Here is a 17,709-nt window from a genome sequence, read left to right on the forward strand (position 1 = left end):
GTGTGATATATTGCTGTATCGTGATATATCAGAGACAATATATTGATATGTTTATCTACCGTATCGTTGCAACTCTACAATCTAGTACTTCTATTGGTAGATCTATGAAATTGCAAACGTTTGATTATAAGCAGATTTCAATTAGAAAATTCATTTATAAAGCAGAAATTAAGTGAGGTGATCAGCCAAGGTAGCAGTGGTTCAGTGGTTAAGGATGCAGGTGTTAGGTATGGATCGAACTCTGGTAAGGTTTTTTCAACATTTTTTGTACACTTCTTTTACCCATGGTGACTGCTCTATTAGAGTATCTCAATCCCATATTATACATTTGTTTGGTTTTTGCTTTATAACTTTGTTGCTGTAATTCTATTGCTATTCAAACTATCAAAAGGCACTTCTACGATTATCAGCCTATCTACACTCCAATTTTCACCTCTATACTTGGTTTACCCTGTAGCCGTGATAGAAGCTTTTTATGTGAATAAATGCTTATAACTCCTTGGATATTCCTCAGATTCACAGCAAACGTGGTATGTGAATCCACCATTACACGCTCTTCATTTGTGCCAAAGATCGAGGCAATTGAGTTACATGTTTGCATTTTATAGCAATTTTTAGCAATTTTTGCAAAGCATGCAAAAAGAAAAATCGAAGCCCCCGTAACCCCCATACGCATAAGAAAAAAATGAAGAAATTAAAATGAAACTTTGAACACCCACATCTCACAAATGGCTGTTGCAAATTTATTCAATTTGCTGTGTGGTGTACCCTACCTGGCAGACAGCTATAATGCAAAAATGGTGTGCTTTGGGTGAGGGCTATGGAGTTATGCACGCATGAAAAAGTTATTTTCCTTCTTCCTGTCAATATACTCATGGTGTGGTGTACTGGCTTTCTTGGCTGCACGACACACTACCGTATGTCTTGATAAGTATTTTTTGTAGTACTCTGATAGAGCACACATATTTTCATCAGCACCTCTAATACAACACACAGAGTGTTCTAGAACAATGTAGAATTTTTCCACTGATAGATCTACAAGATTACAAACTTAATGTACCAAACTAGAACTTTCGTTAATAAGGTAGAAGTGAGTAACTAGCAGTAATGGCGGAGTGGTAAAGAGTTTGGGAATATAGGTGCGAGGTCCCTGGTTTGAATTGAACCCTGGAGAAATTTTTTCGGACATTTTTGCACACATTTTTACTTCTAAGTGACTGTTATGTTAGAGTATCGCAATCACTGACGCTTATTTCACATGTTACTTTTTTGCTTTATATCTCCTTAGCCAATGGCTACTCTCAGTACCTTGCAAGCCAGAAAAGATTTGCACTATGATATTACCTCATGTACAGACCGATTAGGCCTAAGTCAAATATACTCAAAATTTTGCCCAAAATCAAGACACATGGTAGTGTGTCGTGCGGCCCAAGAAGCCGGTGCGCAACACCCGTGAGTATATTAACAGGAAAAACAAAAATGCAATTTTTGCATCTCCGTAGCTCAGTGCTGCCTTGATGAAACAAGACAATTTTTGCTGTGGACACGTCCTCCAACTTCAGCACTCCACATTCCAAATTTGAGTGAAATCGCTTCAAGCGTTCCCGAGATATGCGACTTCAAAAATTGGCTTAGTTTCTTCGTTTTTTTTCTTCTTAATTTTCTTCCTTTTTTCGCACACTTACAAAAACTGCTATAATACTCAAACACCATATCCGATTGCCTTGAAATTTGGCACACAGAAGGGGGTATAAAGGCACATCTCTGTACCAATTTTGGCTGGAATACGATAAACAGGCAAAGAGTTATGAGCGATTATTCACGAAAATAACACCATTATGTTGTCATGCCTACAGGGTAAACCGCATATGGGAAGAAGCTGAAAATCGGTGGGTGAAGAGGTTAACTATTGAACCTCAAACCTTTTGTGATTTGAAAGAAATCGAGCTAAAAACCAGGAAGATACAACGAAAAAACCAACAGTGTGTAACAATTATGCAATCGAGATTAGCTAATAAAAAAAAACGACTGCTTGCCACGCCTACCAGATAAACCGCTTGGGGTAATGCTTTGAAAATCGCTGTATAGATGGAGTAATTATCTTAGAAAGGTTCTTCAATGGTGTAGAAGAATCAGACGTAAAGCCACAGAGTTATGACATGAAATCCAACTTGGTGCAGCAAGTGCGAGATCGAGATGCTCTAATAGAGCAGTCATCCTAATAGAACAGTCACCCTGAAGAGAATTCAAGAGATCAGCTAGAAACAAGTAACCTGTATAGAGATCAGCTACAAACAATTCACACTGTAGAGAGATCAACTAAAAGAAGTTACCTTGTAGGCAACTATGGAAAGAGATGGTTCAGCTAGAAGAAATCACCTTGTAGAGTTCAGCTACAAAGAAACCAGAGTTCAGCTACAAACAAATTGCCCTGTAGAGAGATCAGCTAGAAGAAGTTACCTTGTAGAGAGTTAAGCTACAAAGAAACCATCATGTAGAGAGTTCAGCTGCAAACAAATCACCTGTAGAGAGTTCAGCTACAAACAAATCTCCCTGTAGAGAGATCAGCTAGAAGAAGTTTCCTTGTAGAGAATTCAGCCACAAACAAATCACCCTGTAGAAAGATCAGCTAGAAGAAGTCACCTTGTAGAGAGTTCAGTTACAAAGAAACCACCATGTAGAGAGTTCAGCTACAAACTAGTGACCTTGTAGAGATATCAGCTAGAAGAAGTTACCTTGTAGAGAGTTCAGCTACAAAGAAAACATTCTGTAAAGTGTGAACAAATCACCTGTACAGAATTCAGCTACAAACAAATCACCCTGTAGAAAGATCAGCTAGAAGAAGTCACCTTGTAGAGAGTTCAGTTACAAAGACACCACCATGTAGAGAATTCAGCTACAAACTAGTGACCCTGTAGAGACATCAGCTAGAAAAAGTTACCTTGTAGAGAGTTCAGCTACAAAGAAACTATTCTGTAAAGAGCTCAGCTGCAAACAAATTACCTATACAGAATTCAGCTATAAACAAATCACCCTGTAGAGAGATCAGCTAGAAGAAGTTACCTTGTAGAGAGTTCAGCTACAAAGAAACCATCATGTAGAGAGTTCAGCTGCAAACAAATCACCTGTAGAGAGTTCAGCTACAAACAAATCTCCCTGTAGAGAGATCAGCTAGAAGAAGTTTCCTTGTAGAGAGTTCAGTTACAAACAAATCACCCTGTAGAAAGATCAGCTAGAAGAAGTCACCTTGTAGAGAGTTCAGTTACAAAGAAACCACCATGTAGAGAATTCAGCTACAAACTAGTGACCCTGTAGAGACATCAGCTAGAAGAAGTTACCTTGTAGAGAGTTCAGCTACAAAGAAACCATTCTGTAAAGAGCTCAGCTACAAACAAATCACCTGTACAGAATTCAGCTACAAACAAATCACCCTGTAGAGGATTCAGCTAGAAGAAATTACCTTGTAGAGAGTTCAGCTGCAAAGAAATCAACCTGTAGAAAATTCAGCCACAAACAAATTGCCCTGTAGAAAGATCAGTTAGAAGAAATCACCTTGTAGAGAGTTCAGCTACAAAGAAACCATTCTGTAAAGAGCTCAGCTGCAAACAAATCACCTGTACAGAATTCAGCTACAAACAAATCACCCTGTAGAGAGAGCAGCTATAAGAAGTCACCTTGTAGAGTGTTCAGTTACGAAGAAACCACCATGGAGAGTTCTGTAATAAATATATGTATTATATATGTATAATTTGTACATTTACTGATAAAATCAGAAATATTTAAAGTACATCTGCTTCATCTTTTCTTCTTCCTGTGGTAAAGATAAAAGATAGGTTAAAAAAGTCCCATATCCAGCCATAGGCCGGCTTTGGGGTATACAAATACAAAAAGAAGTGAAATCTAATCCAAAACAGCCAAGCTGTAAAAAAAGAGTGCTGCCCTCAAAAAGGCTATGGTGAAAAAAGATGTGAAATCCAAGGTGGCGGCCAAGAAATGGCTGTGATGGTAGGGTAATGGTAAAAATGTTAGTAATGACAATTCAAGTGAATTTTGGTGCCGCTTGGTCTTGGCACAAAATTCACCTGAATTGTCGTTATTAAAATTTTTACCATTAACCTACCATCACAGCCATTTCTTGGCCGCCACCTTGGATTTCACATCTTTTTTTACCATAGCCTTTTTGAGGGCCGCACTCTTTTTTTTACAGCTTGGTTGTTTTGGATTAGATTAATACTTTCAGAAATTTCCCAATATTTTCACCTATCATGCTCTTCAGTGTTCCCATTATGCTTGCATTATGCTCCTAGGTTAGCAACATTTCATACTTTTATCTTGGAAATTTTGATCTGCGAATGCTCTACTGCCGGTACATTATTGGCGTAGCAATGGCACAGTGATGTGTACACAGTATACCATATGAGCAGAAATTTTGGCATTGAATTAAAATTGGCAAACGCTTGCAAAATTGCCAAATTAAAATCTCGCCATTAGTGTTTCTAATATTTTAACCGATTAAATAGGCGAAAGATCAAGCAAGAAGCAAGGTGGTGTATCTAGATTGATGTACTACTGGAGGTCAGCCTGCAGTTAATCAAACAATTCTACGATTGTCTGTATAAATATCACAGGTCCTATACTATTTCGCCAAACAAAGATACCGCTTGAGGAAGATATACCTCAATAAACACACAGCATAGCCGAATCGTAACTAGCTACTTGTCATGGAGAATGTTCCCAATCACTTTGTTTCCTTTTGCTACACTGTCATGGATTCTCTGTGTCACATGAAACTCTCTCCAGTATGCGGGCCAACGAAGTAAACGTACATATATTTTTGTAAATGAGAAGCCAGCTATACAATTTGCTACCACATGGGACTCCACCTTGCATTTCCTCAAATTAAACTCTCGCCAAATAAAATTGTTAAGCAAATGCCAAATATTCTGCTCACCTAAATTCTGCTTATATGGTATATGCATACAAACATACAGGAGAGAACTATACATTATTGCAGTATTGTATGCAGCAATGCACTACAAGTGACTACTCTATTAGAGAGTATTGCTTGCTCAATAATTTGAAATATACACCTAATATGCCAGCATAGCACTCCAGCCTATTATGGTTTTTATTATGCTGGCTTATTTGATGCAGGCCTAAGACCAATTTTCTGTCAAGTGGATTACCCTGTAGCATGACAAAAAAATAACTTCTATGTTCTTACTGCCCCCAAAAATGTGAAGTCAATCAACTAAAGCATGCATTAATTATTGCGATTTTTCTAAAGTGTGTGAAAAAGAAGATTAAGAAGAAAAATACAAAGAAAATAAGACAAACTTTGAAGGCACATATTTCAGTAATGGCCAAGCAGATCCTACTTAAATTTGGAATAGGAGATTCCCTACCCTGAGGGTGCTTCCACAGCAAAATTAGTTAATTTACATTCAGGAACTACTGAGCTATGAATGTATGAAATGGTGTTTTCTTAGTTCTTTTAAATGCACACTTGTCATGTCACGTGTCTGCACTAGTTGTACTTGGCCACACAACACACTATAATGTGTCCTGATATAAAAAGTACTTGTTTCAAAATTGTACATGTTAAGTAAGTTTTTTGTTTGCAGTGGATACATGATGTCATCACTCGCCTCACTAGTCGCCAGCATGCTAATCAAATTTGGGGTGCTAAAGTTGTAATCGCATTAGCTATTATTATGAGTAGAACTGATCTTCCATGGTTACAAGAACCTGGTGATTTGAAAGTTGTGTTGAATTACTTATCCTTGGATAAGTCACTGTGTTGTTCTGTTGTTGGAAAAATAGATGACACGTTAAGGTAAACATATTTTGTAAACATGTTGCATCGGTTGCTTCACCAGCTAAACAAGCATATTGTATGTGTAATTGTGTAAGTACTGATATTTCATATGGGCACATTTCTTTAATTAATGTAAAATGTTCACCTGTGTATATTCTATACCAATCAACCGAGTTGTGCAAAAGGATGCAACCTTTAAAAAGCAAGGATTAAAAAGGTTTATAGGAGTCAAGAGTTGTTGCAATGTTGTGTGAACCTATTGACGGCTAGCAAATTGTGGCATAACCACTAACTTGCATCATATGCTTCTTGTGTTTACTATCACAAGCAAAAATAAATTCTCTGTCAATCACACCTGCCACAGTTGAAGTGAGTAAGTTACGTGTAATAGATAAATTTCATAATGAGGCATTATTATGCATAATAATAACCATTTCGTCTAGCAACTTTGATTTTATAGTGTTTGTAGGTGTCACTGTCTAAAGTAACTTCTCCTTTATTAAAAGGATACTGTATAGTGTGTTATTTCAAGGAGGAAAGTTTCACAGATTGGCAGCTATCCATGAAAATTTCCTATTTGAAATTCGCAGCTTTATCTAAATGACATTGTAAGTGTATCCTACAGAAGCCAAAAATTTCCCCCCCTCAACATTTTAGATGGTGGCAATCTGAAAAACTTCCCCTTGAAAAAACAAGATAGCATAAATAGGTCATGAGATATAACATTTTGAAGTTTATAGTTTTGAGTATTTAAAGTCCACTAGTATATCTGCAGGTATAGGCAACCTTCCTTGTTTTGCCACTTTTTAGCTATTCCCTTGTTTCACTGCTTTTTTCTTTTTTCTTTGATCCCTAATCCAACTTAAAACTCCTAATTTATCCTTCTACTTAAGATAGCATAATATATAGCTCATTGCTCCCACTCACATACATGATGTATGAGATTCGATAATATCATATCTTATGACCATATACACTACCCATTTAAACTTGAAGAGTCACATTCACACTTGCAAATAATGTAAACTTGAGATATGACATTTTTCGAATTTGTGATTTTTCCGTACATTTACTATCCATGTCCACTATTGCACCCTCATGCAGATAATGTATGGGTATAACCATGACTGAATCAGAGATTAAATGTCCACTAGTATACCTGCAGGTATAGGCAACCTTCCTTGTTTCACCAAAAGTGGTGAAGGGTGGTTCTATGTGTACCTTGTCCTTAGAATGCATCATCATTACATCATTGCGCTATTAAGTAGTAACAGTGGTGTGTAGTTAATAGTAGTGGTGGTATCATGGCTAATATATGTATCTTGGATAACATGGGTATCACTGGCAACACTGGTAACTCTGCTATTCACTACTTTTTTTCCTTTGATCCCTAATCCAACTTAAAATCCCTAATTTTACTACTACTTGTTTGTTTACTTTCTTTATAACATAATTATGACAAGTGAACCTACGCATACTGCATTAAAAGAATGACACCAGGCATGCTTTGAAAGTAATTTTGTTTCAGAACGTATGCCCCAACAATCAATTACATAATGGAAAGGGAAGTGGCCATTACATTTGTTTTCAGCAATGCACCACCCATTACACAGTGTTACAAATGAAGAAAAGTACAAGAAGTGTCTCTGCAATCAGTCCAGTTGCTACTGAAAATACAAGCAATAAGCATAATAGCCAACACAACCACAGGGAAGCCGCATCACGCTATCACAAATCGACATCTTGTGTTGTCAGCAAAAAGAACTTGAACACAAAGGAGGACAAAGGCAAGTCCATGATGTGTGTATTGTATATACTGTGGTGGGCAAAAAGGCACATCTCAGGATGAAGTGATGTCAAATGGTGAAGAAATCAAGCCCATAGCCATATCCATTGCTTGACTGGATGTATCAGTTAGTTAGTTGGTCGGCATAAAATTCTGTTGAATAGAAAAATTTTAAATTCCATAGAAAATTTTTGGAAGGGTTTGGGGTTGGTTTGGAAGACATTTTTGGGCTTGGCTGTGCCTACCAATGCTGCCAAGCTATCATGAAGAGAAATTGAGGGAATTTGAGGCTGGTTCTAGGGTGCTATCTTTGGCTGGAAAAGTCCAGTTCTTCATGATCCCCAATATACAGTACTACCATATTGTATGATTACAGAAGTTACTTTAGACACTGACACCTACAAATACAGGTTGCTAGGGACAATGATTATATTTATGCATAATAGTGAAATTTGTCTATTGTAGCAAACTTTGTACACTTTTCTTCACACTGTTGTAATGTTTAGCTCAGTATCTGACACGGTGTGTTTGCTAATTCTGTATGTCATCACATGAGCCAGCTTTACAATACATGTTACATCGTAGGAAACACATACTCATACCACACTCAAAAAAGAAGCAAAGCCTTTAGCTGCCATGCTAGCACTATGCAGTGAGTCAGCACTGGTGCTTTAAGTCAGCAAAGGCAAATAACCCACAAGAGTACCATGTCTCACAAGTGAAGGTGTGGGCACTGAAGTCCCACCTGGGCCTTCACCCACAATGCAAGACATGGACAGTTGGCATTTGTTTCCCCAGTTTACACCAAGTACCCATTGATGTTACAGCTGGGTGGGCTGCAATTCCAGTTGACACCAGGCCACTAGGTCCCCATTTAAACAGCTGGGTATACTGGGTAAAGTTTCTTTAAGGAACCCACCACAATAATTTGGTATAATGAGGTGTTGAACCTGGATCCTTTCGATTACTAGGCCGATGCTCTAGCACTTGGCTATGATGCCCCGATCACTCACTCACTCACTCACTCACTCACTCACTCACTCACTCACTCACTCACTCACTCACTCACTCACTCACTCACTCACTCACTCACTCACTCACTCGCTCACACACACACACACACACACACACACACACACACAGAGACAAACAAACAAACAAACAAAACAAAAATAGCTATAAAGAAATCAAACACTTATCACACAGGCATATACGTACATCTGTACCAAAATTATACAAACACTTAACAAAGAAAATGTTGTCCAGTTTAGCTTAATGGCAAATGGTGTTGCATCCACCTTGGTTTTTTGTTATTTGACCCAAACTTTGTGGAGCTAAAAGTGGCTCTGGCCATGTAGTTTCAGATAGTATGATTTGCCCTTCAAGTGTCAAAAATTTAGCTTTACTTTGGTAGACAAGTGCACACTCTGGGTTTGACACTTCATCTCCAGGTGAAACTTGCTGTCCTATTGTTTTGGTATTGAATGTTCTTCAGTAGAATCAAAATATGTTCAATATCAGATGCTGCTAATGCATTGGTAACAAGTTTCTTCTACTTGGAATTTGCAGCTGCAAGGGCCTACCAATCCTCAGGTTGATTTCCCAGACAATTTGATTTGAGTGAAACAAGTGAGGCCACCTACTCCTGCGGATGTTTAATCACTGTTTCTGTTTACACCTATAATTGAATTAGGAATGTCCACTAGTATATCTGCAGGCTACCTTGTTTCACTACTTTGTATGTCTATAATACCTAATCAAGTTAAAGTTCGTAATTTTTCCTTGTTTACCTTTCTGTAACATAGTTATGACTGGTGAGCTAGTGCGTACCACATCAAAAGAATAAATGGTGTCATACTTAATGTCTTCATTTGAACAATCACCCCAGGTGTCAATTACTGAAAAATAAAATAACAATTATGATTCACTTTCAGTTGCATTCAGCCTGTTACACAGCATTCAGGTGGGCAGGCAGGTAGGGCAGGCAGTCAGTCAATCAATCAGTCAGTCAGTGAAAAAAATAAACTATTTCAAAATTCCATAATAACTTATCAGAAGTATTTTTGGCCATTCTGAAGACAATTTTGGACTTGACTCTACCTAACCAAAACTACCAAGGTGCCATGAAAGTATTGTGAGGCTGGTTTCTTTTGTGAGAAAGTGCAAATCTCCATGATCCCAAATATACAGGATGATTATATCCCTACTGAAATGTGAAATTTCTACATTTGTTAGTGTACATTACCGAATCTCACTCATATGAGTGCATTTGACACATTTTATATTTAGTTCCTAAATAGAACCAAAAGAATATTTGAACAAAGAAATAAAAGGCTCTTCCCAAAAAGGAAAGCTTGAAGACTGGCCTACCTGGATCCATCTCTGCATCATTTTGATTAACTACAGCATGTTTAATAATGCACCACTGTTAAAGTTATTGATTTTACGTAATGAAAGTAGCCCACTATGTAGTACATGTCACATAAATTCATTTTATTTTTTGCTTTTTAACTTTAGGTTGGAAGCTATTAACGGTATTGAACATATCTTTAAGCTGTCAATGATAACTGATGAAAAACTTGGCTCACCTTATTGGGAATGGCTGGCACTTGTTCCACTTTATCACCAACTCCAGTCACAAACTGGAGGAATCTGTGTTAGTCAGGATACTGATCCTCAAAATCCTAACTGGTTTACAATTGGAATAGATGAAAAGAAATTAAAGGAGTTTAGAAATTATGCACAGAGCAAAAGGTACATGCACAGCATTCATACTGTATAAATTAATGAAATAGTTGAAAGTGATAAAAAGTAGTGAAAAAGAGATGAATGATGGTATTGCAGCATATATATACGTATATATATATATATATATCTAATCCAAAACAGCCAAGCTGTAAAAAAAGTGTGCGGCCCTCAGAAAGGCTATGGTGAAAAAAGATGTGAAATCCAAGGTGGCGGCCAAGAAATGGCTGTGATGGTAGGTTAATGGTAAAAATAACAATTCAGGTAAATTTTGTGAAGCGGCACAAAAATTCACCTGAATTGTCGTTATTAAAATTTTTACCATTAACCAACCATCACAGCCATTTCTTGGCCGCCACCTTGGATTTCACATCTTTTTTCACCATAACCTTTCTGAGGGCCGCACACTTTTTTTACAGCTTGGCTGTTTTGGATTAGATTTCATTTCTTTTTGTATTTGTATACCCCAAAGCCGGCCTATGGCCAGCTTTGGGACTTTTTTAACCTATGTTATTTTTCTTTACTACAGGAAGAAGTAAAGATTAAGTAGATATACTTTAAATATTTTATCAGTAAATGTACAAATTATATATATAATACATATGTGACCGGATTTGCAAAAAGGGGCCTTCCACACACATCCAATTTGCCAACTTTGACAATTGATAACTTCAGATTGGAAAGAGCTATTGCCTTGAAATTTGGGCAGTGGTGATTTCTTTGCAGCTGAACTCTCCACATGATGGTTTCTTTGTAGCTGAACTCTCTACAAGGCAATTTCTTCTAGCTGATCTCTCTACAGGGAGATTTGTTTGTAGCTGAACTATCTACAAGGTAACTTCTTCTAGCTGATCTCTCTACAGGGTGATTTGTTCGTAGCTGAATTCTGTACAGGTGATGTGTTTGCAGCTGAGCTCTTTACAAAATGGTTTCTTTGTAGCTGAACTCTCTAAAAGGTAACTTCTTCTAACTGATCTTTCTACAGGGTGATTTGTTTGTAGCTGAACTATCTACAAGGTAATATCTTCTAGCTGATCTCTCTACAGAGTGATTTGTTTGTAGCTGAATTCTGTACAGGTGATTTGTTTGCAGCTGAGCTCTTTACAGAATGGTTTCTTTGTAACTGAACTCTCTACAAGGTAATTTCTTCTAGCTGATTTCTCTACAGAGTGATTTGTTTGTAGCTGAATTCTGTACAGGTGATTTGTTTGCAACTGAGCTCTTTACAAAATGGTTTCTTTGTAGCTGAACTCTCTACAAAGTAACTTCTTCTAACTGATCTTTCTACAGGGTGATTTGTTTGTAGCTGAACTATCTACAAGGTAATATCTTCTAGCTGATCTCTCTACAGGGTGATTTGTTGGAGCTGAATTCTGTACAGGTGATTTGTTTGCAGCTGAGCTCTTTACAGAATGGTTTCTTTGTAGCTGAACTCTCTACAAGGTAATTTCTTCTAGCTGATCTCTCTACAGGGAGATTTGTTTGTAGCTGAACTATCTACAAGGTAACTTCTTCTAGCTGATCTCTCTACAGGGTGATTTGTTCGTAGCTGAATTCTGTACAGGTGATTTGTTTGCAGCTGAGCTCTTTACAAAATGGTTTCTTTGTAGCTGAACTCTCTACAAAGTAACTTCTTCTAACTGATCTTTCTACAGGGTGATTTGTTTGTAGCTGAACTATCTACAAGGTAATTTCTTCTAGCTGATCTCTCTACAGGGTGATTTGTTTGTAGCTGAATTCTGTACAAATGATTTGTTTGCAGCTGAGCTCTTTACAGAATCGTTTCTTTGTAGCTGAACTCTCTACAAGGTAACTTCTTCTAACTGATCTTTCTACAGGGCAATTTGTTCGTGGCAGAATTTTATACAGGGTGATTTCTTTGCAGCTGAACTCTCTACATGGTGGTTTCTTTGTAGCTGAACTCTCTACAATGTAATTTCTTCTAGCTGAATTCTCTACAGGGTGACTTGTTTCTAACTGAACTCTCTACAGGGTGATTTGTTTGTAGCTGAACTCTCTACAAGGTAACTTCTTCTAGCTAATCTCTCTACAGGGAGATTTGTTTGTAGCTGAACTCTCTACATGATGGTTTCTTTGTAGCTGAACTCTTTGCAAGGTAACTTCTTCTATTGATCTCTCCACAGGGCGATTTGTTTGTAGCTGAACTCTCTACATGGTGGTTTCTTTGTAGCTGAACTCTACAAGGTGATTTCTTCTAGTTGAACTATCTCTTTCCATAGTTGCATGAACTCCCTAAAAGGTAACTTCTTTTAGCTGATCTCTCTACAGGGTGACTTGTGTGTAGCTGATCTCTATACAGGTTTCTTATTTCTAGCTGATCTCTTGAATTCTCTTCAGGGTGATTGCTCTATTAGGATGACTGCTCTATTAGAGTATCTCGATCTCGCACTTGCCCGCACCAAGTTGGATTTCGTGTTATAACTCCGTGGCTTTAAGTCTGATTCTTCTACACCATTGATGAGCCTTTCTAAGATGATTACTCCATCTGCACAACGATTTTCAAAGCATTACCCTAAGCGGTTTATCTGGTAGGCGTGGCAAGCAGTCGTTTTTTTATTAGCTGATCTCGATTGCATAATTGTTACACACTGTTGGTTTTTTCGTTGTATCTTCCTGGTTTTTAGCTCGATTTCTTTCAAACCACAAAAGGTTTGAGGTTCAATAGTTAACCTATTCACCCACCGATTTTCAGCTTCTTCCCATGCGCGGTTTACCCTGTAGGCGTGACAACATATTGGTGTTATTTTTCGTGAATAATCGCTCATAACTCCTTGCCTGTTTATCGTATTCCAGCCAAAGTTGGTACCGAGATGCACCTTTATATTCCCCTTCTGTGTGCCAAATTCCAAGGCAATCGGATATGGCGTTCGAGTTTTATAGCAGTTTTTGTAAGTGTGCGACAAGAAAAAGAAAAATAAGAAGAAAAAAAACGAAGAAACTGAGCCAATTTTTGAAGTCGTATATCTCGGGAACGCGTGAAGCGATTTCGCTCAAATTTGGAATGTGGAGTGCTGCAGTTGGAGGGAATGTCCACAGCAAAAATCGTCTTGTTTCATCAAGGAAGCACAGAGCTACGGAGGTGAGAAAATTGCGTTTTCTTTCTTCCTGTCAATATACTCACGGGTGTTACGCGCCTGCTTCTTGGGCCGCACGACACACTACCGTGTGTCTTGATATATATATATATATGAGAAATTATATATATATATATATATATATCTAATCCAAAACAGCCAAGCTGTAAAAAAAGTGTGCGGCCCTCAGAAAGGCTATGGTGAAAAAAGATGTGAAATCCAAGGTGGCGGCCAAGAAATGGCTGTGATGGTAGGTTAATGGTAAAAATTTTAATAACGACAATTCAGGTGAATTTTTGCGCCGCTTCACAAAATTTACCTAAATTGTCATTATTAAAATTTTTACCATTAACCTACCATCACAGCCATTTCTTGGCCGCCACCTTGGATTTCACATCTTTTTTCACCATAGCCTTTCTGAGGGCCGCACACTTTTTTTACAGCTTGGCTGTTTTGGATTAGATTTCATTTCTTTTTGTATTTGTATACCCCAAAGCCGGCCTATGGCCAGCTTTGGGACTTTTTTAACCTATGTTTTTTTCTTTACTACAGGAAGAAGAAAAGATGAAGTAGATGTACTTTAAATATTTTATCAGTAAATGTACAAATTATATATACTGTATAATACATATGTGACCGGATTTGCGAAAAGAGGTCTTCCACACACATCCAATTTGCCAACTTTGACAATTGATAACTTCAGATTGGAAAGAGCTATTGCCTTGAATTTTGGACAGTCGTGAGCACCACTATAGCTGAATACGTGGTGAAATTTTCAGGTTAATATGTTACTTGAACACTGAGTTATGGTCTCCAACGGGTACGGAATTGGATGTGTGTGGAAGACCCCTTTTCGCAAATCCGGTCACATAATATTATATTGATTACAGAAATCTCCATGGTGGTTTCTTTGTAACTGAACACTCTACAAGGTGACTTCTTCTAATTGCTCTCTCTACAGGGTGAATTGTTTGTAGCTGAACGATCTAGAAGGTAACTTCTTCTAGCTGATCTCTCTACAGGGTGATGTGTTTGTAGCTGAATTCTGTATAGGTGATTTGTTTGCAGCTGAGCTCTTTACAGAATGGTTTCTTTGTAGCTGAACTCTCTAAAAGGTAACTTCTTCTAACTGATCTTTCTACAGGGCAATTTGTTTCTGGCAGAATTTTCTACAGGGTGATTTCTTTGCAGCTGAACTCTCTACATGGTGGTTTCTTTGTAGCTGAACTCTCTACAAGGTAATTTCTTCTAGCTGATCTCTCTACAGGGAGATTTGTTTGTAGCTGAACTATCTACATGGTAACTTCTTATAGCTGATCTCTCTACAGGGTGATTTGTTCGTAGTTGAATTCTGTACAGGTGATTTGTTTGCAGCTGAGCTCTTTACAAAATGGTTTCTTTGTAGCTGAACTTTCTCCAATGTAACTTCTTCTAACTGATCTTTCTACAGGGTGATTTGTTTGTAGCTGAACTATCTACAAGGTAATTTCTTCTAGCTGATCTCTCTACAGAGTGATTTGTTTGTAGCTGAATTCTGTACAAATGATTTGTTTGCAGCTGAGCTCTTTACAGAATCGTTTCTTTGTAGCTGAACTCTCTACAGGGTGATTTGTTTGTAGCTGAAATCCCTACAAGGTAACTTCTTCTAGCTGATCTTTCTACAGGGCGATTTGTTTGTAGCTGAGTTCTCTACAGGGTGTTTGTTTGCAGCTAAATTCTCTACATGGTGGTTTCTTTATAGCTGAACTCTCTACAAGGTGACTTCTTCTAGATGATCTCTCTACAGGGTGATTTGTTTGTAGCTGAACTCTCTACAAGGCGATACTTCTAGGTGATCTCTCTACAGGATTCCTTGTTTCTAACTGAACTCTCAACAGGGTGATCTGTTCATAGCTGAACTTTCTACTGGGTGATTTGTTTGCAGCTGAACTCTCTAAATGGTGGTTTCTTTGTAGCTGAACTCTCTACAACGTGACTTCTTCTAGCTGAACTCTCTACAAGGTGACTTGTTTCTAGCTGATCTCTCTACAGGGTGACTTGTTTCTAGCTGAACTCTCTACAGGTGATTTGTTTGTAGCTGAACTCTCTACATGGTGGTTTCGTTGTAGCTGAACTCTCTACAAGGTAACTTCTTCTAGCTGATCTTTTTACACTGCATATTTGTTTGTAGCTGAGTTCTCTACAGGGTGATTTGTTTGCAGCTGAACTCTCTGCATGAGAGTTTCATTGTAGCTGAACTCTCTACAATGTGACTTCTTCTAGTTGAACTCTCTACAGGGTGACTTGTTTCTAGCTGAACTCTCTATAGGTGATTTGTTTGCAGCTGAACTCTCTACATGGTGGTTTCTTTGTAGCTGAACTCTCTACAAGGTAACTTCTTCTAGCCGATCTTTCTACAAGGTGATTGAGTTTTTTGCAGCTGAACTCTTTACATGGTGGTTGCTTTGTAGCTGAACTCTCTAAAAGGTGACTTCTTCTAGCTGAACTCTCTACAGGATGATTTGTTTGCAGCTGAACTCTCTACGTGGTAGTTTCTTTGTAGCTGAACTCTCTACAATGTGACTTCTTCTAGCTGAACTCTCTACAGGGTGACTTGTTTTTAGCTGATCTCTCTACAGGTGATTTGTTTGCAGCTGAACTCTCTACATGGTGGTTTCTTTGTAGCTGAACTCTCTACAAGGTAACTTCTTCTAGCTGATCTTTCTACAGAGTGATTTGTTTGTAGCTGAATTCTCTACAGGGTGATTTATTTGCAGCTTAACTCTCTACAAGGTGACTTCTTCTAGCTGAACTCTCAACAGAGTGATTGATTTTTTTTTGCAGCTGAACTCTCTACATGGTGGTTTCTTTGTAACTGAACTCTGTACAGGATGATTTGTTGGTAGCTGAACTCTCTACAGGGTGATCTGTTCATAGCTGAACTCCCTATAAGGTAACTTCTTCTAGCTAATCTTTCTACAGGGCGATTTGTTTGTAGCTGAGTTCTCTACAGGGTGATTTGTTTGCAGCTGAACTCTACATGGTAGTTTCTTTGTAGCTCTACAATGTGACTTCTTCTAGCTGAACTCTCTACAAGGTGACTTGTTTCTAGCTGATCTCTCTACAGGGTGACTTGTTTCTAGCTGAACTCTCTACAGGTGATTTGTTTGCAGCTGAACTCTCTACAATGTTTATTTCTTTGTAACTGAACTCCCTGCAAGGTGACTTCTACTAGCTGATCTCTCTACAGGGAGATTTGTTTGTAGCTTAACTCTCTACAGGTGATTTGTTTGCAGCTGAACTCTCTACATGATGGTTTCTTTGTAGCTGAACTCTCTACAAGGTAATTTCTTCTAGCTGATCTCTCTAAAGGCCGATTTGTTTGTAGCTGAACTCTCTACATGATGGTTTCTTTGTAGCTGAACTCTCTACAAGGTGATTTCTTCTATAGCTGATCTTTCTACAGGGTGATTTGTTTGTACCTGAACTATCTACATGATGGTTTCTTTGTAGCTGAACTCTCTACAAGGTAACTTCTTCTAGCTGATCTCTCTACAGGGTGATTTGTTTGTAGTTGAACTCTCTACATGATGGTTTCTTTGTAGCTGAACTCTCTACAAGGTGATTTCTTCTATAGCTGATCTTTCTACAGGGTGATTTGTTTGTAGTTGAACTCTCTACATGATGGTTTCTTTGTAGCTGAACTCTCTACAAGGTGATTTCTTCTATAGCTGATCTTTCTACAGGGTGATTTGTTTGTACCTGAACTATCTACATGATGGTTTCTTTGTAGCTGAACTCTCTACAAGGTAACTTCTTCTAGCTGATCTCTCTACAGGGTGATTTGTTTGTAGTTGAACTCTCTACATGATGGTTTCTTTGTAGCTGAACTCTCTACAAGGTGATTTCTTCTATAGCTGATCTTTCTACAGGGTGATTTGTTTGTAGTTGAACTCTCTACATGATGGTTTCTTTGTAGCTGAACTCTCTACAAGGTGATTTCTTCTATAGCTGATCTTTCTACAGGGTGATTTGTTTGTACCTGAACTATCTACATGATGGTTTCTTTGTAGCTGAACTCTCTACAAGGTAACTTCTTCTAGCTGATCTCTCTACAGGACAATTTGTTTGTACCTGAACTCTCACATGATTGCTTCTTTGAAGCTGAACTCTCTACAAGGTGATTTCTTCTAGCTGATCTTTCTACAGGTTGATTTGTTTGTAGCAGAACTCTCTACAAGGAAACTTCTTCTAGCTGATCTCTCTACAGGGAGATTTGTTTGTAG

General features: G+C 38.0%; 1 protein-coding gene across 2 annotated transcripts in view; it reads left to right on the plus strand.

Moving 5' to 3' along the window:
- Positions 1 to 17,709, plus strand: part of LOC136251028 (E3 ubiquitin-protein ligase rnf213-alpha-like) — a 175,978-nt gene that overhangs the window by 21,059 nt on the left and 137,210 nt on the right. For both annotated transcript variants that reach the window (XM_066043410.1, XM_066043409.1), the window contains exons 6-7: positions 5,625 to 5,836; positions 10,122 to 10,358. In XM_066043410.1, the coding sequence (XP_065899482.1) occupies positions 5,625 to 5,836; positions 10,122 to 10,358 (449 nt within the window). The remainder of the gene's footprint in view (positions 1 to 5,624; positions 5,837 to 10,121; positions 10,359 to 17,709) is intronic.

Source organism: Dysidea avara, chromosome 3, assembly GCF_963678975.1.
Source record: "Dysidea avara chromosome 3, odDysAvar1.4, whole genome shotgun sequence".
NCBI lineage: Eukaryota > Metazoa > Porifera > Demospongiae > Dictyoceratida > Dysideidae > Dysidea > Dysidea avara.